Consider the following 22,515-nt stretch of genomic DNA (forward strand, 5'->3'; position numbering starts at 1 on the left):
TGAGCCAATTGGACAGAGAAACAGGACTATATGCCATTAATTCCCTGTGAATACCTCTCCACTGTGGTCTGATGCCCCCAGCCCCTCAAACCCTAAGTCACCCCTTGCTCTTTGTACTGATGACCATATTATATCACCGCATACCAAATTACTCAAAATTTAGTGGCTTAAAAGGACAATAGACATTTATCAACTCTGTTAGTTTTTGTGGATCAGGAATTTGGGTGCAGGGTGTCTTTGGTTCAGGGTCTCTTTTGAGGCTGTGGTCAGACTTTGGCCGGGTCTCATCTGATGGCCTGACTGGGGCTGGGGGTGCACTTCCACGTGACTCACTCCCTCACAGCCGGTGCCTGCTGTGGGCTCAGGGCCTCAGCTGCTCCCCACATGGTGCTCTCCTCAGCGATGCTTGAGCATCCTCATGACATGGTGGCTGGCTCCCAGAGCCAGTGACCCAGGAAAGAAGGGCAGAAGCCACAATGTGGTGCATGACCTGGCCTCAGAAGTCGTCCGTGTCATTTCTGCAGTGTCCTATTGGCTACATTACTGAGTCAGACCTATTTAAGTTGAACACAGCTATATAAGTGCAGGATTATCAGGAGGTGACCATCATTGGGCCATCTTGGGAGCTGGCTGCCACAAGCATATTTCTTCTTGGATGGTGTCACCTCCCTGGTGGAGACACCCCTCTTGGATGAAAGAACTCTTGACCCCAGTTCTGCTTTCCAGCCATGCCCCCCACCCTACTCCACCTTTTGTTCATCACCTGCCAAAACCCCTCATCTTTCAGGTTGTAACATGGCCTGCAGCCATACTGCTGGAGTTCATCTCTGACTTCTTAAGCCATTTCTGTACAGCGGAGACCTGGGCCGGGGTCCCCAAGCCCTGATGGAGTCCTGCTGCCAGTATCCTGGCTCAGAGATGTCAGTGTGGGAAGGGCTGTGCTGGGGGATGGTGACAGATGTTTTCCTTCCTTCCCCTCCTGAGCTGGAAGCATCTGGAAGGTCCACCTGCCACAGGCCAGGCCATTGTTCCTCCAGAAACTCCAACTGCACATCCCATGTTCTCTTGGTGTGGAGTGAGAACTGGGGCTTCAAGAGGCTCAGTGATGTCAATGTTAACAGTCAATGAGCCACAATGTGAACTCAAGGGCCTCTGAGACACCAACCACCTATCCTCTGTCACCTGCTAGGTGGGGCGGCTCTGAGTCCTCAGTAATGGGTGACAGCTGACGGAGCCAGATGGACTTGTCCTCACCTTGGTCTGTAGACTACTGAGGGGAGACACACCTATGTGGAGCTGGGTCTGGTTTGGGGCCACGGCAGCCCTAGGGCCCAGCACACAGTGGCTGTCACTACGTTTTGTCACGGAGGTGAGCAAATGCTCATTAGTGCTTTGGTTGTAGAATCCTTCAAATCTTTGGTTGACAGGAAGAATATCTGGAAGTGAAAGTGGGTAGTATATCTCAGCCTACTCCCCCAAACAACTGGTAAATATTTGGAAGAACTGAGTGGGGGAGTGAGTCCTCTCTCCAGCTGCTGTGGGCCTCACTTGTGGAGAAACAGGGCCGTGCACTCAGGGGACACACCAGAGGCGGTCAGTGAGGGCTGGAGAAATCAACTTGCAACTGGCCCCTTTGTGGATTTCATTTGTCACACTCACATGTTCCCTGTGGTGAGGTACTGTCCCTGGAGGGGGACTCTACGGTGACATGTATGCGACAATGAAGAAACCAAGGCCGTTGGAAATGGCTCTGTTTTTTTAAAAAGCCTGTAGGGTTGGATGAAGAAACCATCATGTAAATTTGGTCAAAATTCGTGGTCTAAGCCTTGTAAGACCCCTGTGTCTATGTATTTTCTTTCTTCCTAAAAGTCACTCAATTAGCCCTCCCCGTGGGTGCTGGGGGTGGATGGACCTGGCTGGAGCAGCCCTCATGGGGCAGGTCTTCCCAGGGAGGGGGCCAGCTTCACCACTGGAAATGCCTTGAAATAACCTGTTTTTAGCTGGACCTTTCAGTTTTCCAACTGTCTGTGGTCCTTTTCCCGGTTTCCACCCAAAAAGACCCTGAGGCAGAAGCCTGTGTAGGTTGTTGGGCCCTTGACCTCAGCCTGTGGGGCTGCTGTCTGTGTGGTCTGGGGCAGGTCCCACCATTCAGCCCGCTGGATGCCTCTCTCTGACCATCCAAGCTGTGAGCACCTGCAGGTTTGCTAAGAAAAGCCCACCACGGCGGAGGTGGGAGTGTTGTGGCCTCTAGCCCAGAGCTCAGGGGCACTGGAGCAGCCTGGTAAACTTTAGCTGCTGCAGGCCAAAGTGGGTTACTGTGGCCTGTGCCTCGGGCAGTGTTCCACCGGTTTGGGCTGCGTTTTCACAGATGAGGCACTGGAGCACTAGCAAGCTGAAAAGTGTAACAATGCGGAAATGCTCTTGTGCATGATTTGGTGACCCGTATTGCGCAAACTAGCAAACGGAAATGTGCTCTGCTGCTTCCTGAAGTCAGCCCCAGAGAGAAGTGTGAGCACCAGAGAAACAGGTGAGTGGCGCTGGCTCCGGGGTCTTCACAGCCTGAAGGGCCTGCACTGGTCTTGTAAGGGGTGTTTTTGGCGTGAAGGGACATTCAGAGCAGGAGCTGTTGGGGACAGATGTCTTCAAGGCAGGAAGCTGTTGTGGTGGCACTGAGTGGTGTATTGTTTGTGTACTTTTGTCTTCCTGTGGTTTCTCTGACATTGTTTGTTAAAAGGCAGGTTATTGTGGGCATCGCAGAATAGCAAGTGTATGAATCCTTAGTAAACGTCGAGTGCCAGAACAGTGTTGGGGTTCATCTGGGGTGGCTCAGGCCCTAGCAAAGATGAACCTGAGCCTAGGAGAGGCTGGGATCCTGGCAGCTGAGCAGTTCAGGGCAATTTTGCCTCAGCCTGGCCGGCTCACCTGCCCACACCTGACCCCACTCCTGTTGCTCAGGCCTGGAGCTTTGTGGGTCTTCCTTGCCTGGGCCAAGGTGGGATAGATGGACACAGACACAGTCCCTAGTTGGCCGAGGCCTTCCAACACAATGTGGTTCCTCTGTAACATGCAGTTTAGATAGTGACAGGGCCTGTCTATGGTAGCATGACTGGGACAGAGGGCCAAGTCCATCAGGGCCTCTTCAGGACCCCATGATGTGAGGTAGTGGCCAGACATGCAGTCCCTGCCCCAGCTCTGTGACCTTGGGCAGCTGCTCCAACCGCCTTGCTCTCCTGCCTGGAAAGAGGGGCCAAGTGGTGCCAGGCTCCTGATGTGAGCACAGTGCTACGAGGCTGCTGTGTTCAGGGCAAGCTCCCGACAGCTCCTAGGGCCCATTGCTTGGCCATTCTTGCAGGAGAGGAGCCTGAGGCCCATAGTGCCCCACTGCTTGTCCCAGACCTCGGCCTGCATGCTGCCCATCTGTGCCCAAACCCAAACCTTCGGAGCCTGACAGCTTGCTGGGCCTGGGTGGAGACGGGTGCAAAGGCAGGAAGTGGTTTGGCCCCAGCTGGGTAGTTGCAGGAGGCCCCAGTTCCGCTCCTTGGGGCTGACGTCTGTCTCTGCACAGAGATCAACACCTCCTGATATGAGGCTGGATAGGACTGTGTGCCCTGTACTCATAGAAGCCTGGACCGCATGGTCTTTCAAAGTCAGAGATGAGGCCCCAGATGGCGGGTGGGGCTTTGCTGTCTTGAGTCCCATGTGAGCTTGGGTTAGGAGTGGCCCTGGACTCAGAATAGTGACCATGGAGGAGTCATTGGTCCAGTTGCTGGAGCACCTGATCTGCACTCTCTACCTGCCCAAGGTGGACTCTGATAACCTCCACTGACAGCTGTGAAAACTGTGGCTCTGCTGTAAAAGGGGTGAGCATGGGAGTAAAAATGCAGCCTTGGTGCAGTACTGACCTTAGAACAGATGTGAAACCCCGACCCTGTCTGCTCACAGCTGTGAGATCCATCCTGGTTCTATCCTCTAGGTCCCACCTCCTACCTCTCTGGGCTCACTCACCTGGGAACAATGCCAGTTCTTCAGATGGCCTGGCTCCTCACTCTCATTTGCCTCCAAGCCTTTCCCTCTGTCTGGGATATGTTCTCTGTCTGAGACATGTTTCCTCTGGGATGCTGTCCTCTCTGTCTGGGAGGCTGTTCCCTCTGTCTGGGATGCTGTTCCCTCTGTCTTGGACACTGTTCCTTCTGAGATGCTGTTCACTCTGTCTGGGACACTGTTCCCTTTGTCTGGGACATGTTTCCTCTGTGTGGGACATGTTCCCTCTGTCTGGAATGCTATTTCTTCTGTCTGAGGTGCTGCTCCTCTGTCTAGGATGCTTTTCCTTCTGAGACACTATTCCCTGTCTTGGACACTGTTCCCTCTGTCTGTAATGCTGTCCTCTTTATTTGGGATGCTGTGCTCTCTGGGATGCTGTTGCCTTTGTCTGGGATCCTGCTTCCTCTGTGTGAACCCCCATGTGTGGTGGTGATGACTGGTCACCCAGGTCTCCAGTGAGGTGGATGGTGACCAACCTTATGAGTCAGCTCTGGGGACTTAGAGGCCCACGGGGAGCCTGTCAGTGCCCAGGACACAGCTCTTTGGGAGAGTGAATTGCCCTCTGGCCTCCCTTTCACTATAATAACCTGATAGGGTGACGTACAGTTAAACAAGACGTCCTGGGAGAGCCAGGCCAGACTCTAGAAGGTAGGGTTTGACCTTCCATAATCTCCATTTCGGTTTTTTATTTTCTAAGTTTGGACTCAGCCAGAGCATGTTTTTCTATGTCTATGTAAAAGTACACATTAGAAGGGAAATAAAGGCTGTGTGGCATGTTGATTCAATTCATCCGTTCATTTATTCACCAAAATGCTTACCGGGTCCTGTGTGGGGACCATGCGAAAGAAGCGAGTTTTCCATTTGTGTGGGCAGTGTCCTGGTGGGAGTGAAGTGGGCAGGTGTGGGCGCCCTGGGGAGCAGGGCGTGTACAGGTTAGGACATGCCCTGGCCAGGCTGTTCCCTGAGATGGTTCCTGGAGAGGCCTGAGCCCAGGATGGTATGGAGGGAGTGACAGATTTCAGTGTCAGTTGAACCTTTTGGAAGGTTCCCATTTGTTTCATTTCATTACTTTTTAAAAATAAAAAAATATCCAACATAATAAAAAATAGACAGAATTGTGTAGTGAGCCCAGGGTGGCTAACAGGGGAGGTCAATCTGAACTCATGGAAAGAATGGAACAAGGGGCCTCTCTCCCCCACCACCTCAAGCGTGGGTGCTGCAGGGCTAAAGTTTTCTCCCAAATTGTATTATAAACAAATTTCAACTATACAGCAAAACTCTAGGAATTTTTCAGTGCCCACCCTAAAATTTGGCTTGGTCTGTCACACATCTAGGTACTTGGACCGGGGAAGATTTGTTTTTCATTTTAAGGTTGTGATTTTATTTTTATAGTTGCTTTTTATGTATATGGCAATGGATAGTGACTGCAGTGTTTATATTTATACTCCTTCTAGATGAAAGTACAACAAAAACAAAAGAAATAAAATAAGTATAGAAAATTTAAAGCTAGAAAATAGAAATAGAAAGTAAAAGAAAAATATTAAGTAAATATGTAAGTAAAATAATTGAGGCGGAACCATTTGTGGGCTCCCTGAGCACCCCCAGCCCTCCGTGCAATGTTCCGGACCTCCTTGTCCCAGCGCCCCCAGTGCTTTCCTGGCCTTGTCATCCAGGAGCTCCTGTTGATCCAGCGCCGGGCACAAGTCCTCATTAATGTGAGTCCTGCGTACACAGGACATGGCCCTGGAAGGGGTGCAGTGCTGTGCGCTGCCTCAGGATTTAGGGACCTTCACAGGAGTGTTTGAGAGGGTGAGCTTGTCTGGGTGCCCAGCTGTAAATGGTAGAAACCGATCAGCTAGACACACAGCCTCAGGCCACTGCACTGCTTCCTCCACAGACTCACAAAGGAGGGTTTGCAATTCGTTGTGCAGTTCGTGGGGGCTGTTGTAGCTGAGGGACCCAGGGGACAGCCTAAGGCCAGAGCAGGGAGGAGTCAGGCTGGGTCTCTACCTGGCTGGAGTTGGCTGACCCTCTGGGGCAGGAGGGGTCTCCATGCGTCCCCTCTTCCTACTGGAGTGCCACCTGGTGAGGCGCCAGAGTCTCAGAAAATCATCCTAAATTTATTATAGGCAGCAACAGTTCCAGGCCAGGGCAGTGGGCTCTGGGTGGGTATGAGGAGAAAAGGCCCAGTTGAGGCCCAGGGGCCAGAGGTGTGGGCTGGAGAGTAAGTTTTAGATGCTTTTGAGTCACTGTCACCTTGGCGCTAATTCATAGAACTTCTGATGAGAGCCTTTCTGAAATGCATTTTTTTAAAGCTTTTAAAAATTGTAGTAAAATACACATAACATAAAATTTACCATCTAAACCACTTTTAAATGTCCCATTCAGTGGCATTAAATTCATTCACTTTGTTGTGAAACCATCCCCACCATCCATCTCCAGAACTTTCTCATTTTCCCAAACTGAAACTCTGTCCCCTTAAGCAATAACTCCCCCTTCGCTTCCCCCCAGTCCCAGCAGCCAGCGTTCTGCTTTCTGTCTCTGTGATTCCACTGCTCTAGGGACCTCATATAAGTAGAATCATGCAGTATTTGTCCTTCTGTGACTGGCTTATTTCACTGAGCATGTCTTCAGGGTTCATCCATGGTGTAGCATGCGTCAGAATTTATTTCCTTTCTATGGCTGAATAATATTCCATTGTGTTATAGACCTCACTTGTTTATCCTTTCATTGTTGATGGCATTTGGGTTGCTTCCACCTCTTGGTTACTGTGAATAGTGCTGGTGTGAAAGTAGGTGTACAAATGTCTGTTTGAGTCTTTGCTTTCAATTCTTCTGGGAGAAATACCTTCTTGAGGACACAGTGAATTCATGTTGGGATTTAGTGTTGGAACAAATGCAGCTTCTCTGAGAAAAGCTGCAGCCTATCTGGGAGTGTTAGGACCCCCACCCAGCTGTCTGTCCTGCAGGCATCTGTCCACTCACAGGCATGCTGACACTAGGGCAATGGGTGACTTTCGCTTCTTTTTTATTTATCCATAATTTCGAAGTTTTCTAAAAAGGACTCATTTTTGATACAGTTTTAAAAGTAACAGTAACTTTTAAAAGTGATGGTGTGTGAGCTGTTTGAAGGGGAGGGGCAGTGGGACTTCACAGCAAGCAGAAAGGTTACTGTGTTGATCCATCTCCTTTCTTCCCCACTCAGCTTGCCCTGGGGCCCCCTCCCACCCTGAGGTCCCACTGACCTCCACCACGTCCAGAAGCATGTGGCCCCTCACAGCATCTGCGTCCATCTCAAAGTTCTCAGCACACAGGATGGACACCCCAGGCCACACTGGCTGCAGCCAGAGCCCTTCCCAGGCTGAGGCCCCAAGGCAAGCATCTTTCTTCCAGATCCTGACCCTAGAGGGAGGGCACCTCTGGATCCTGGGGTGGCTCTGTGGACTGGCTACGGGCCGTTCCATCTGGCATGTCCTTTCTCACTGTTGATATGGCCTCCGTTTCTGCAGCCTCACCTCGCAGTCTGTGACCTGTATGCAGATGTGTGTCACGCAGGGATTCCTCATGTTACTCTGTGGCACTTGCAGAATTGTTTAATTACCTCCTGCAGTAACCAACCACCCGAACTTTGTGGAGTAAAGAGAAACCCACTGAGGGTTGTCATCTCTCACGATTATGGGGCTGGCAGGGCACAGCTGGGCATCTTTCACTCAGGGTTTCTCTGGGGCTATTGCCAGACGGTGCTGGGACAGTTCCAAAGACTTCTCTCAGGCTCACACCTCTGGGGGCTGCTGGGGGCCGTCAGCTGGGGCCCCATGTGCCAGGGCCACTGGGTCACATCAGTGACCAGATAGGGGAAGTCCCTGCCTGCTTGGAACTTCCAGGGTCCTGGCCACTCTGGCTGCCACCAGCAGTGCAGGGTCTCCAGGGTCTGCTGCTGCTGTGTATGGAGCCAATTAAATGGTCTGCAGTGCCCTGGAGAGTGGGGAAAATTTAATTTCCCCATACCCTGCAATCCTCATACCTCTCCCAGTCCCAGTGTTGGGGTCTCTGATGCTGGGTGATGGCAGCCTCAGGTGTCGAGGGCCCCGGGCCCTGGCCAATCCTACAGCAGGCACAGCTCACCTGGGGTAGGCAGTTACCAGCCTCACTCAGCTCAGGCAACTCAGGACTTCTATAAGGAGAGCTGAGTGGCCAGGTAGAGAGAACTGATAACAGCTCTTTGGCACCTGTGTGGTGACATGTTCCTCAGCCCTGGGAGTGTCATAATGAGCCCAGAGCCCAGTCAAGGGGCTCAGAGAGACATCTCTGATGGGCCCAGGACCTGTTTCCTGCCAGTGCAGTGTGTGGCCAGGGTCAGCCTCAATGGTCTTTGACTGAAACATGAACGTCACCCACTTCAGTGACTGTGACTGAGCAATTGTACAAAAGTGCTTAGCATTCTTCCTGGCACATGTGTGTGTGTGTGTGTGTGTGTGTGTGTGTGTGTGTGTGTGTGTGTGTGTAACTGTGTGTTTATAGGTATAATGTGTGCACACATGTGTGTTGTGGAGGCATGTGTGTTTGTGTGAGCATTTGTGCACATGTGTGTCTCCCCACAGCCCCCTCCTCTCCTGAGCAGTGTGGAGAGGAGGCTGGAACTGACCTGGCCTGCTCTGGTACTCTCTTTGGCCTGGGAAAGACAGCTGGGAGACCTGTCCTGAGCTGAGTGAGGCCATGGGCTGCATCCCTCAGCTTTCTGAATCAGATCGGGTTGGTCTTGGCTGCTCCCCCTCCAAAACCTCCCCCCTGCCCTGTGCTCTGCTCCCTGAGCCCTGGGCTTTCCTGTCTGGCCAAGCATTGTTTGGCTGCCCTTGCACAAAAGCCCTTGGAAGATGAAATGGTCATGGCTCAAGGGCCTTCAGTGGAAGCTTGCACCTCTCTCCTCTGCCCTGCTGGCATCTCCCCAGGCTGTGGGCCTGCCACACGCCTCACCACCATCCTCGGTGTGATTCACTGTCCCTTCTGTAATAAGAAAAATTACAGTGGGGAATGTCAGCAACTCTCCAAGTTCGCACAGCTAAGAGATATCACCTTCTAGGAGGCATAAGTGACACACAATTAACTGTATGTTTAAAGTGTATAATCTGATGTTTTGATAGACGTCTATCCCCATGAAACTATCACCACAGTCAGAATGGTGAGCACATCTGTCACCCCTGGACAGCCTCCTGTTCTTCGCTGTAAACCCCACACCTCACCATGCCACCCGTCCTTCCAGGCAACCGGTCTGCTTTCTGACACTGGATTAGCGTGAATTTCCTAAAATTCTATGTAAACGGAAAAGCAAGTAGGTACTTTCTCTTTTGTCTGTCTCCTTTCATTCGGCATCATTATTTCTAGATTAATCCATGTTGTTGGGAAGCGTTCTTTTTTTCCTGAATGTTCTGAAAAGGTTTGTGTAGAGTTGGCATCATTTTTTCCTCAAATGTTTGATAGAATTCACCAGTGAAGCCATCTAAGCCTGGAGTTTTCTGTAAAAAATTGTTTAAATACAAACATTTCTTGTGCTTGGTATTTACTGAGCTTCTTATATCTATGAATTTATAGTTTCCATCAAATATGGAAAAACTTTGGTTATTATTTCCTCAAATATTTTTCCAGCTCACTTCTTTTGGGGGACTTCAATTACATATAACAACTCTGATGGCACATATTGTGCTGCTTGAAGTTTCCCTATGTCATAATATTCTCTATACTTCTGTCTCTGAGTCTCTCTCTCTCTCTCTCTCTCTCTCTCTCTCTCTCTCTCTCTCTCTCTCTCTCTCTCTCTTCTTGGAGAGCTCCTATTGTCTCTCCTAATTCAATAAGTTTTCTTCCACAGTGTTTAATCTGCCATCAGTCCCTTGCAGTGGGCTTTGATCTCACACTTTGTGTGTTTCACTTTCAGAAGTTAGATGTGCATCTTTTTATACCCTCTATGTCTCTGCTGACCTTTTGAACATGATGGAATGCAGGTACCATGGCTACCTTAACATCTGCTAATTCCAAGCTCCGTGTCAGCTGAAGGTCAGTGTCACCTCGCTGACGCTTCCTCTTTAGTGTGGTTGTGTATTCCTGCATTCTGTGTGGCTGATAATTTTTGGTTGGGTGCCAGACACTGTAAATCTTACTTTGCTGGGCGCTCAGTATGTTTGTGTTCCTATAATTGTTCATGAGCACTGTTCAGGGATGCAGTTGAGTTGCTTGTAAACAGATGGATTTCCTGTTAAGTTTCGACATCAGTTAGGTAGGGCCTGATAAGATCACTATAGGGTTAATTGTTCCCCACACTGAGGCAAAACCCGTCCAGGTTCTATAACGCTCTGTGGAACCTGCGGTTTCCCACCTGGCCAGTGAGCCAGTGAGAATGGGCATGTGCCCTACCTGTGTGAGTTCCAGGTGGTGTTCTCTCCACCCTCAAAGGAGTTTCTTTCTCCAGGCTCGTGGCTCCTGCACACCTGTGCTGAACCATCCTGAGGGCCCTAGTCAACTCTCATCTCTCTGTGTTGTGCTCTCCTCCCCAGTGCTCTACTCTGTGACCTCCAGCCACTTTGGTCTTCCTAGATTCTCAGCTCTGTCTCTGCACTCAGGTGTCTACCTGGGGTCCCCTTCCCCAGGAAGAAAGCTGGGGAGACAGAGGGTACACTACACTGGTTACCACTTCTCAGGAGCACCGGGATTTGCTGCCTGGTATAGGATACCTCTCAAGCTGTTGTTTTATATGTTTTTCCAGGTTTGGGTTATTGCAGGCAAGAGACTAACTCTGGTTTCTGTTACTGCCCCTTGACCAGAAAAGCAGGAGAGCGTGAGATAGGGTTGCAGCAGGCTCTGCCTGGTACCAACTGCCTGCATTTGGACACACTGAAGCTGAGTGCACAGCCCGCATTCCATCTGGCATAGTTTTACTGCTGTGTCATGTCTGATTTCTGGAAAGTTTAGTTTATCTCCTGTGCTATGAGAAGAATGCAGCAAACCATGTATATTCTGTTTAGAAATCTTAATATTTCTCCCCATTAAGCTTGTTAAGAATGTGGCAGTGGCCAATGATATATGCATGTCCTGCACTGGTTTGGGTGTCAGAGAAAGGTCTGCTCAGAAGTCTGGCCACAGGAGAGGGGAGAAGGCTGTTGCAGAGGCTGGAGTTGGTGCTTGGCCACCTGGGTTCCTGCTTCACTTCCCTCTGAGCTCTGCCTGGGGGGTGTTTCTGCCATGTGACGCGATGTGGGAGTGGAAGGCTCTGGGACACTCCTTGGTTGTGGGTGTGAGACCTGCATCTCCATAGATGGTTCTTTACTCTGTTTAGCCAGTGAGGAGGGGAGTGTGTGAAAAAGCTACTGGCAGCATAGCAGGGAGTGTGTCTGGGAGGGCGACAGTGAGGCATTGAGGGTGTGCACTGGGAGGTGCGTGGTGGTACCCACCAGCTCTCCGTGCACTAACTAGGTGAGATCTGCCTCCCTGGCATGGGCACTGCGTGGTCAGGGACAAGCTCGGTTCTGGGCCCAGAGCTTTAAGCAGGGCCCTGGGAGCTGCCACACACCACCAGCCATTGCCTCAGGTGCCCGTTGTGCTGGGGCCTGGGAAGCAGCATGCTGCATCCACCTCACAGGCCCTGTCACCTGCCTGGGGTCCACCACGCCCTTCCACCCTCTCTATTTGGAACCGGGCCTGTCGCCCTGGCTGCTCCAAGTGCCAGTGGAGATGTTGGCTTTCATTCTCCTTTCATGTTGCTGTAGAACCTCCTGAACTGCTCGGCTTTAAACCTGCTGGACAAGAAAGAGATTTTCAGCGAATCCCCCCAATCTCCAAGAGTGGTCTTGGATGGCCAATTGAGTCTCCTGGAACTTGGCCATCAGGGAGCCAGGCACCCATCTGCCACATCAACAACTTCACAGGGGCGTCTGTGGGCATCAGGTAAATGGCCTGTCCCTCAGGGATAAGTGACTGTTGTTTCTGGTCCCTGTCCTCCTTCACAGCTCCACTGCAGGTTTAAGAGGAAGATTTCAGGGACTGTCAATCTCAGTTTGGTCCAGTCCCACCTTTAACCCTCCAAGGCTGATATCCTGTGCATTCTCTGTGCACCTAGAATGACACTTGAACTTGCGTCTCCTCAGAGAGGGCTTCCAGGTGAGGCAGGATGTGAAGGCACAGCCTCCAGTGTGTGTGAGGAAGAGGAATTTGAGGCAAAGCCCCTCTGGCCCCAAGTTCTCTAGAAGGTGCCTGGTCACCTGTGTGACAGAATAGTGGTAGTGATGGTGAGGAGGCATCTTGATGGGGATCCTGCCTCACCTCTTAGCCACATCATAGCATATAAAGCGGTGTGGATGCCAAAGCACATTATAGACCCGATCCACTGTGCTCATGATGGTCATTGCTACTATTTTGCACATCTATTTTGAATTCATTGAACAGCAGGTAGCTTCATACAATAGGATTCCTCCCTTCCTCTCTCCCCTGCTTCTTCTCTCCCCCCTCCTCCCTCCCTTCCTCACTCTCTCACTTTCTCCCTCCCTCTCTTTCTTCCTTCATTTTGTATGTAGAAGAAATATATTTTTAAAATACAGTGCTTTCCATTAGCCATTGCCCAAAAGCCTGACTAGATAGGTCCAGCTGAAGCTGGCTGGGCTGTTCACTTCCCACAAGGCCTAACTCATGTTGACTTTCCCCGGGGAGGCATACCCTGGGCTGGTCCACAGCCCCGCTGACATTGACTATGCTCATTTCTCCCTTACAGGAAGCCCCCCAAACGTGGCCATACTCCCTACAGAGCTCAGAGTGCTCAGCTGTGAGGATGGAGTCAGGAGGAAGGTCTGCGAGAGCCCTGGGGCCTGTAGCCACCCTGGGTGGGGCAGATGCCGGGCCTGGCTGCTCCTCCCTTGGTCTGCACAGCACAGATCCAGGGAAGCTCCGAGCATTGCCCATTGGGCCTGGAGCCCACAGTGAGAACCATGCCCCTGAGAGCCCTAGTGGCCAGGCTGTTGTGGGGGACAGACCCCCAGACATGGGCTCTGAAGGAGAGCCGAGCTGCGATGCTAAGAGCCCTAACCGGGACAGTGGGATCGACAGCCCATCCTGTAGCCTGGCCAATGAGCCCTTCCCCCGCAAGAAAGGCAGTAAAGCAGGCCTGGGCCCCACCATCCTGGGGCTGCACCCAGAGATGGCTTCAGACAGCAAAGCCTCCCAGGAAGAGGCCGACAGCGATGTGGGCGAGGACAGCAGCGAGGAGCTTGAGCCAGAGAACAGCTCCTCGAGGGCCAACATTGAACCGGACCCGGCCAAGGTATGCTGCTCTCCTGCCCCAGGGCGGCAAGGCTCCTCCAGAGGGTTGGGTTTGCAGTGCCAGTCATCCAGTGCCCGTGCAGACACCGCGCTTGGAGAGGCCTCTTCTCTGGGTTGGTGGGCAGGCCCTGGGAAAGGACCATGCAAACCAGCACCCCGACACCTCAGGTAATGACCTCACTCCTGCGCCTGCTTTCCACAGCTGCACAGCGGCACAGGGACCCCACCCCAGGGAGGCCTGGCCATCAGTCTGAGTGGTAACAGTGCCGATACCAGTGCCCTTTGCCCAAGCTTGCTGTCCACCTTGCAGAACCCCCGTGAGGGAGGCAGAGTGAGGGGCACCGTTTTATGAAGGGGAAAACCCCAGAGTTGCCCACGGGGTGGGCAGAGGCAGGAAGAGGGCCTAAGTAGATGCATGGAGCCCTGAGCAGGTATCCAGGGGAAAAGCTGTGTCCGAGGTGTGCTGGGTTGGCCCTGACAGAAAGCTTGTATGCATCCCTTTAGCATCTTGGGCTCTGGACGTGGAAATAAAGCAGATAACCCCTAGCTTAGAGAGGCCACCTGTGCATGGGGAGAATGCCCTGGATAAACTGCAAGTAACTAGGTGCCAAGAGAAGCCAGGTGGCAACACAGTCAGGCTTGCAGGCTCCTGGTGGAGAGGGTGCTGGCTAACATGGCAGCAGGGAGAGACAGGCCTGCAGGTGAAGGGTAGCCATGTGCCTGCACATTGTGAGCCAACTTCCGGGAGCCTGGTTGGGCCGAGTTTTAATCTAGGTTTATCATTATTTGAGTATGGTGAGGTCAACAGGTCAGGAGAGGATGACCACTGAGAGATAGGTGGTTACTCACAGTTCCCAAGAGGAGGGGCATGCCATACCCCAGAGCCAGGCAAGAAGCACAGGGTCAGTCAGGAGGCTGAGTAGGTGGGGGGACCGAGGGCAAGAGCCTTTGTTGTGGTTTCTGAGGGAAGAAACAGGTGAGGCAGCTGAGCAAAGTTAAGATTAGCCAGTTTGAATAACTCCAGGGGACTCTGGTCTGGCATTCAGACCTGGGTGATTAGGGCAGGAGGGTGGGGAAGAGCAAATATGGAGGTGGTTGGGGTGTGGGCCCTGGATGGGTTGGTTTGCATATGAAAGACACATTTGCAGACAGGGCCTTTAATGACCAGTAATCCGCTGTCCATGGGGGTAGGCCCTCCAGGCTAAGCAAGGCCCCTAGATGTCAAAACATCATAAAATAAAATAAAAATAAACGATGTGTCTACTATGGGCCCCACCACTCTTGACTCTCAAGGTGTGCTCCAGGGAAGCTGGCTACCTCAGTCTGCCAGGTCCTGAGGAGATGTGCAGACCCCAGACCTGGCCCCATCCTGCTCTCACAGGCTCTGGATGCTCCCAGGGCCAGAGGCTTGCTGGGGAAGGTCCTAGTCTTTGTGTCTGTGACACGAAAAGGTGATATTACTCTGCCACTGGTGGGAATAGGTCTCTCTTCTCCGCCATGGGGTTCTGGTTACAATGCAATTCATCACACAGTGCCCCAGTTCTCAGGGTGAGGCTCTGGACCAGAAGCCCAGGGACCTTGTGCCTCATGTCCCCCAACCCAGGTAGAATGAGGGGGTGCTGACATAGTGAGGTGATGCAGGTATACACACATATCCAATTGGCCTTTATTATGTAGAGTTAGTTTCCTTTTTCTACTCCTAGTTTGTTGACTGTTCTTATCATGAAAGGATGTTGAATCTTGTCAAATGCTTTTTCTGCATCAATTGATATACTCATGTATTTTTTTCCCCTTTATTCTGTAAATGTGAGGTATTACACTGACTGATTTTTGTATATTGAACCATTCTTGCATTCCAGAAATAAATTCCTTTATTTATTGGTCATGGTATGTGATCCTTTTAATGTGTTATTGAATTAAAAAAGTATTTTTTTGAGGATTTTTGCATCAATATTCATTAGGAATATTGGCCTACAGCTTTCTTTTCTTGTAATATCTTAGTCTAGCTTTGGGTAATGCTAGCATCATAGAATAAGCTTGGAAGTGCTCTGTCCTCTTCAATTTTTTGGAAGCATTAATTCTCTAGTGAAGCCACCAGGGTTTTTTTGTTGGGACTTTTCAGTTACTTATTCAATCTCTTTATTCATTATTGGTCTGTTCAGATTTTCCATTTCTTTGTGATACAGTCTTGGTAGGTTATATGTTTCTTGGAATTTATCCATTTCTTCTATGGTATCGAATTGTTCATAATATTCTCTTATAATTTTTTATCTTTGTGGCATCAATTGTGATGTTTTCTCTTTCGTTTCTGATATTGAGTCTTCTCTTTTTTTTTAGTTAACTTTAAAGAAGGGTTTGTCAAGTTCATTGAACTTTTCAAAAAACAATTCTTAGGTTGGTTGATTTTTCCATTGATTCTCTATTTCATTTATCTCTGCTCTAATCTGTTGTTTCCTTCCTTCTGATTGCTTTGTGTTTAGTTCTTGTTTTTCTGGTTCCTTGAGGTATAAACTTAGGTTGTTGATTCGAAGTCTTTCTTCCTTTTTCACATACACATTTACAGCTAAAGACTTCCCTCTCAGCACTGCTTTTGCTGCATTCTATAAATTTAGTATTGTTGGGGTCACCACTTGTTAACAAAAACTTAGACAAAAGGTTTTCGTTCCAAAGGCTTTATTAGCCAAGCCTGGCGACCGTCTCACTCTGCAAGAGGAGAAAGGCCCCGAAGTCTTGGCGGATGGGGAATTTATAGCTGAAGCTGGATACAGAAGCGAAAAAAAAAGGCAGTTAGTTTATTTTATTTTAACGAAGTATAAAACATAGTTAGCTTATTTTCTAACAAGCCATAAAACATGGCGAATTTATTTTCTTCTAACGAGCTATAAAACATGACTCACTTATCTTTTTCTACTTTCTTGACAGGACATTCTGTTATGTTTGGCTGAAGCAAGAGTTTTTAAATTCCTCTGGGCGGGGGTACTTTCCAAAATGAGCTTGATTAGCCTAGGGTCTGGGCCTGGGTCTTTACAGTATATTGTGGACGGAAAAGGGGCCACAGGTTAAACCTGACAAGCTCAGAAGTTTGAAAATAACCACATAAAATAGCGTGAGCATAAAAACTTTTATAACCAAGTGGGCCATAGTGGGAAGTCACATCTTTAGCTTCCTTCATCAAGTTAGCCCTGTGCCTTTTCAGTGAGCCTCTTGTTTTTCTGCACCTAAGACAACATCTTTAATCCTTTTTCCAGACCAGAGCTGGAAACTGCAAAATTCCTCATTATTATGCTTATCTCCTGATTAACATCTCTATGTGCTCTAAAGAGCTAACTGTTAGCTATCCTGCACCCACCTGTGTGGGAGGAGCACCTGTCTCTCCAATGTACTTTTTTTTTTTTTAGCTAAACCATCCTGCCACCTGTTGGCAGCTCAGTCCGGGAATCAAACCAGCAACCCTGTTGCTCAGAGCTCACTATTGAGCCAGCTCTTAACCAACTGAGCCACTTGGCTAGCTCAACAATGTACTTTTATCCAATCCCAAAGATTTCCCCGCTTTGCTTTGTCCCACCCCCTTTGTTTATCACCAATGAATTTCATGTAACCTTCCTCCTTTGATTTTATGTATAAAATAAACTGCAAACCTCCATTTTGCAGAGTATTTTCTCAATTCGTTGAGATTTTGCTTCCCGGCAATTGTCGACAGTTTGGCTCAAATAAACTCTTATAAGTTTTCTCTTAGGCCGGATGTTTTTCGTCAACAATATTGTGTTTTCATTTTCATTTTTCTCACAGTATTTTCTAATTTCCTTCCTGACTTCTTGGACTCTTGTTTAAAAGTGTGTTGTCTAATTTCCACATATCTGTAGATTTCCCAGTTTTCTTTGTGCTATTGATGTCTAGTTTTATTCTATTGTGATTAGCAAAGATACTTTATATGATGTCAGCCTTCTTGAAATTTGTTAATACTTGTTTTGTGGTCTAACATGGTCTGTCCTGGAAAATGTGACATAGATCTGTTTGTTTATAGGGTTGGTTTCTGGAGGGTTTTTTTTTCTTCTTTGATTGAACCATGTTACCCTGTTTCTTTGTAATTTTTGCTGGACTTTGGGCATTTGGAAAACAACCACCTCTCCAGCCTTTGCATGCTTGCTTTGTACAGGCAAAGACCACCAGTCACCCTGGCTGGAGATCCTAGGACCTCTTAAACCTTTTCTGATTTCTCCTTCTTCTGGCACCTGCCAGCAGAACATCAGCTCTTGCCTCTGTCTTCAGTAGTTTTCAAACTCTGGCACTGGTCATGTCAGCACCCCAAGCCATACAAGACAGAAACCAGTCCCTCAGGCAGCCCCCAGACAAGTCAGAACATTGGATGCACAGTTCACTCTTTTGTTTCCATCCCCGAGGGAGGAGTCCCCATATAGGGGGTTTCCTTCCACTTGTGCCATGCTATGCTGCATGAGAAGGACATGAAAGGGATGACAAATGCTGCCAGTTTTTCTACACCATTTGTGGGAATCTCTTCTTGGTTCTACAATGACTTGGGAGCTGTAGCTTCTCCACTGGTCTCTAGAGTTCTCACAAAGGGTATTCTGGTCTATATATTGTTAAGTCCATGTCTCTGGAGGAAAGAGGGCCAGTGGTTTTTTAGTCGGCCATCTTGCTGGCATCACTCCACAATATATTTGATGTGGCTGCTGCAGCTGCTCTGTCATCAAAGCCGCAAGAAAGTAAAGTCATCTCTGGGCTGCAGAAGCTTTTGGGGGATTGGCAGAAAGTGTTGTGCCTGCTCCAGAAGACCTCCCTGGAAATCCCATCATTGAGAACTGAGCCCCACATTCCAGTCCCAGCAGCCTCTCCTGGCCTCTCTCCACCCCTAGTCATCGCTGGTGCACAGTGGGTAGACCTTGTCCGACCTGCCTGTTCAAGGCTCATCTTCTCCAGGTAAGCTGTAGCTCTTCTCTTGCCAGTGCTCTGAGCCCCAGAAGCTGCTTCACATCGCCCAAGAGCTCCTGCACACCGAGGAGACCTACGTGAGGCGGCTGCACCTGCTAGACCAGGTAGCTCTCCTGGCTGGGGCACACCTTGGTCCACCTCCAGAGTTTCAGTGGGCAGTTTCACAGGCAAACTCCTTATCTTAGCATTGGCTAGGCCTTACAGTTGAAATACCAATGACTATACTAAAACTCAGACAAATTTAGTATTCTCCAGAAATGTGTACTTTCTGCTTTCAGAGCTTGTGGCTCTGGGGTAAAGGTCCTGTCCAGTCCCCTCGGGGACCTTTCTTTCTATTGGCCATATTATCTGAGCACGTAGGTGGCCTCTGGACATCTTTCAGCATGAATAGTTGGGACTGTGGGTGGCACTATCTCTGTCCATGTGGCAACATGGGGTTTATGAGCACAAGAAGTAAGACTCCAAAGGAAACCCAGGGTGTTGACAGGTGTTGCTTCTATTTGTAGCTCACAAAGCAGAGAAAGGAAATCAGGACTTTCCATTTCCCATGAGAGGTAGATGGAGGAAAGATGGCCTGTCCCCATCTGGAGGGAACTGTCCTTGCCTCAACCCCAATCCTTAGTCATATGTAAGTTTGCTTTAAAACCATAAGGTTGTTTAAGCCACTTTGATGAAGTGGGAGGTTTATTAGGGAAAGAGGAAGTGGTCACAGTAGCTGAGCATCCACACCCACAGCAGAAGCATAAGCCCATCGTGCTGACCCATACTCAGTGACCATTGTGTGCCCAGGTTTTCTGCACCCGGCTGACGGAAGCAGGTATTCCTCCTGAAGTCACCACAGGCATCTTCTCTAACATCTCCTCCATCTATCGTTTCCACGGGCAGTTCCTCCTGCCTGAGCTGCAGACACGGATCACAGAGGAATGGTGAGTGTGGCTCACAGAACCCAGGAAGTGGGGCTGGTGTTGCCCAGGTAATCGGGCTCCAACACTGTTGGTGGTTGAGGGTCCTGGTGATTCAGCCACGGCAATTTTTTTCGAATTCTCTTTGCCAAGTGGCCTCTAAATCTGGAGTTTGTTTTCCTTAAGGCCAGGCAAGCACTTGGGAGTCCAGTCTCACAGTGCCCTGGGCTCTTTCTCCACCAGGTCCTGGGCCTACCCTGACCCCACTGATCCCACTGCTGCTTAGTGTCTCCCAGCCTTAGTTTCTTTGTCTGCAAATCAAAGGGACTTTAATACCTACTCAGGGTTTTGTGGGATTTTAATGAGTTAGAGAGAGTGCCGAATCCTAACCACTAGACCACCAGGGAACTTGAATGAGTTAGATGTCTGCAAGCATCAAACAGCCAGCAAACATTGCTGGTTGGTTCATTTTTCCTCCTAGTGGATATTCCATCTTTGTTTTAAAAAATTAGATTTGCCCCCTCAGCAGAGCACCTTGGGTCCTCCCGTTGTCCGGGACTCTGTCCTGTCCTCCTGCTGCTTCTGTTCATTCTTAGTAGAGGACTGGCTTAACTACATGTCACGCTGATTAACACCACCACAGGCGTGGCACCCGCATGGCCATTCTTTTCCTTATGTGTTCCCTACTACGTTCTGGGCACTGCTGCAGCTTTTCTTTGTGGCTGCTGCTGTCTCCCCTTTTCGCGGAGCTGGCTACAGCCAGCTGCCATTCCCTACAGCAGCATCAGGAGCCTGGCTCTTCCAAACTACAGCCAGGTCAGAGAGAGCATGGGACTGCGGCCAGTGGCCTTCTCCTGCAAGTCTCAGCCAGGTGCAGAGTCTGGTTGTAAATCTTTAGAGGGACCAGCTACCTGCAGAGCAGGTTATACTGTGTCCCCAAGGCCATCGGGTTAAAGCTCAGGGCTGGACTGGCCTCAAGGATGACAGTCCACAGTGGCTAGAAATGGGTTTTCTGCTCCGGCCCTAGACTGGTAGTGCACAGACGCCCGTGTGGCTGGCTCCTGGTGTAATCACATGCAGGAGCCCAGAGGCTTGCCTGCCTGTCTTCACAGGTGGTGAGCCTTTGAGTTAAATACCTGAGCGCACGATTCTAGTAATGCTGCAGCAATGGCTCTGTGCGTGTGCCTTTTTCTCTTCTTTTCAGTGATTTATTGATATTTAGGATAATCCCCCCATAAGTTCTCAGGCCAGCCTATTAATGTATTTTTATACTTCTTGAAACTTACTTCCAAAGCCCTGTTTAGACCATTGTCAGTAGTACACAGTGCAGCTTTCCATTGATAGTACCAGCCTTGGATAGTCTCGTTGTTCCTAATCTTTGCTCATTTGAAAGGAGTAAATGGAGTTTCCTTGCTTCTGTTTAATAACTGGCCTATCATTTGAGTGGCTCCATTCCTGACACCTCCTGGTTTTGAGCACTGGTTCTGTGCCTGCTCTGCTGAAGTGTGTTACATGGTCTCTCGTCTGCCTCCCAGTAACACACTATTTCATACCCCACGTGATACAGTGTGGGTGGGGTGGGGGGGGTGGGACTAAGGCTCAGAGAGCGGGACCAGTTTGTTCTCATCACATAGAACTAAGAGTTAGGTCTTCACCCCGTAGCTTCCTGGTGAAGTCCTGGTCCCACTTAGTTCCTTACCTGAGTTGTTTCTCTGATGATCTCACTCCTCCCCACAAAGGAACATGAATCCCCGGCTTGGGGACATCCTGCAGAAGCTGGCCCCATTCCTCAAGATGTATGGAGAGTACATCAAGAACTTTGACCGGGCCATGGAGCTGGTGAGCACCTGGACCCAGCGCTCGCTCCTGTTCAGGGACGTTGTGCACAGCATCCAGGTAGGACCCTACCCTGGCTCAGGGGCACAGCACTGGGCTTGTGGGTTCACACAGTATCTAGGTAGGACCCTGCCATGGCTTCAGGAGCACGGTGCTAGGCTCGTGATTTCATGTGGGGGAAATTATTACCCTTGTGGGATGTGTCCAGATGCTCTACTAATGCTTTGAGTCTTAACATAACTTCCAGAAACAAATCATCACTCTTATTTCACTGGTGGGATAATCGTGGCTCAAAGAGGTTGTACGATCTGTGTTGTCACAAACTATTATTTGATAGAAGCTGGATCTGAATGCCAGCTCTTCCTCCACAGTGGCCCTCAATGGCTAGTGCAGGCTTTTAGGAAAATGTTGCATTGGTCTTTTCTTTCCCTTTGTCTGCAAATAGCCTGTTCACATCCAGCTGCTCTTTTCTCCTGCCGTGTTGCCCTTTTTCTTATTAATTCACGAGGTTTTTATTTGTTAAGAATATTAGCTGTTGAGGGGAGAGGGAAAATGGCCGCGGTAAGGAAGTCACTGAATTAGCTCGCGCAAACCACGGCAGCGAAAACACAACTCTGCTGGACACGCTGAGCAGCAAAGGGACTCCCACGCGGACTACTTAGAGGTGGGCAGACCCGGCGGGTTCAGGAGTTGGGCGGCGAGGCGAGTGGAGACACGGGCGGCGCCCGGTCTTCTGAGTCGCGGAGCTCCGCAGATCGGAAACTTCCCCGGCCTGTCCTCCAGCCTGGGCGCGCTAGGGCAGAGTCATCAGGCCGGTGCCAAGCGTTTCTGAGGAGGACGCGTGGGAGGTGGCCGACTGCTCGCGCCCATGGAGGCGGAGACGGGGATTCTCAGTAGATCGGAGATCGATCACTGCTCACCCCCTACCCTGCTGGCATGCGCGCTAAGGCAGAATCCCCGGGCCACGCGCTAAGGCAAAATCCCCGGGCCGCGCGCTAAGGCAAAATCCCCGGGCAGCGCGCATCGCTGATCAGAGGAGGAGGGCGTGTTAAGGGAGACAGATTCCTCGCACCTGGAGGCTGAGACGCTGGATCTCAGTGGATTGGAGTTCTCCCTGCTCGCTCCCCACCCCTCCAGAGTGGGCGTGATAAGGCAGAGTCCTTGTGCAGCGGGCGACAGACCGAGGGTAGTCTGTGTGCTCCTGCGGCTGCGGGTATCCAGGACAAGGCAGACGGAGTTTTCGGCATCTGGACGCGCTCAGCCTTTGGTGCTGACCATCCCGCCTGGTGTTCATCAGGACTCACAGGGGGCAGAGGCTGGGGCAAAGGTCCCAGCCCAGGAGGAGAAGAGGGAGGCGAGAAGTGTGGAGACACAGCCAGCCCGCTTCGGTGGTGGAGAGAAAAACAGCTTAACCAGGGGGCGCCTGGTTGGAAGGGACATTTATTTTATTTTATTATTTTTTATTATTATCTTTTTTATTTTTTTATTTT

The 22,515-nt window shown here is 50.1% G+C and overlaps 1 protein-coding gene across 4 annotated transcripts in view; it reads left to right on the forward strand.

Moving 5' to 3' along the window:
* The first annotated feature begins 2,474 nt into the window (after nucleotides 1-2,474).
* Nucleotides 2,475-22,515, forward strand: part of FGD3 (FYVE, RhoGEF and PH domain containing 3) — a 49,777-nt gene continuing 29,736 nt past the window's right edge. For all 4 annotated transcript variants that reach the window (XR_002122593.1, XM_019630979.1, XM_019630981.1 and 1 more), the window contains exons 1-6: nucleotides 2,475-2,527; nucleotides 11,795-11,972; nucleotides 12,793-13,338; nucleotides 18,302-18,391; nucleotides 19,077-19,213; nucleotides 20,929-21,085. Coding sequence is in view for 3 of the 4 variants with exons in the window: in XM_019630979.1 (XP_019486524.1) it covers nucleotides 12,850-13,338; nucleotides 18,302-18,391; nucleotides 19,077-19,213; nucleotides 20,929-21,085 (873 nt within the window). In the remaining variant the exon portion in view is untranslated. The remainder of the gene's footprint in view (nucleotides 2,528-11,794; nucleotides 11,973-12,792; nucleotides 13,339-18,301; nucleotides 18,392-19,076; nucleotides 19,214-20,928; nucleotides 21,086-22,515) is intronic.

This window comes from Hipposideros armiger, unplaced genomic scaffold (genome assembly GCF_001890085.2).
Source record: "Hipposideros armiger isolate ML-2016 unplaced genomic scaffold, ASM189008v1 scaffold_967, whole genome shotgun sequence".
In the NCBI taxonomy this organism is placed as follows: domain Eukaryota; kingdom Metazoa; phylum Chordata; class Mammalia; order Chiroptera; family Hipposideridae; genus Hipposideros; species Hipposideros armiger.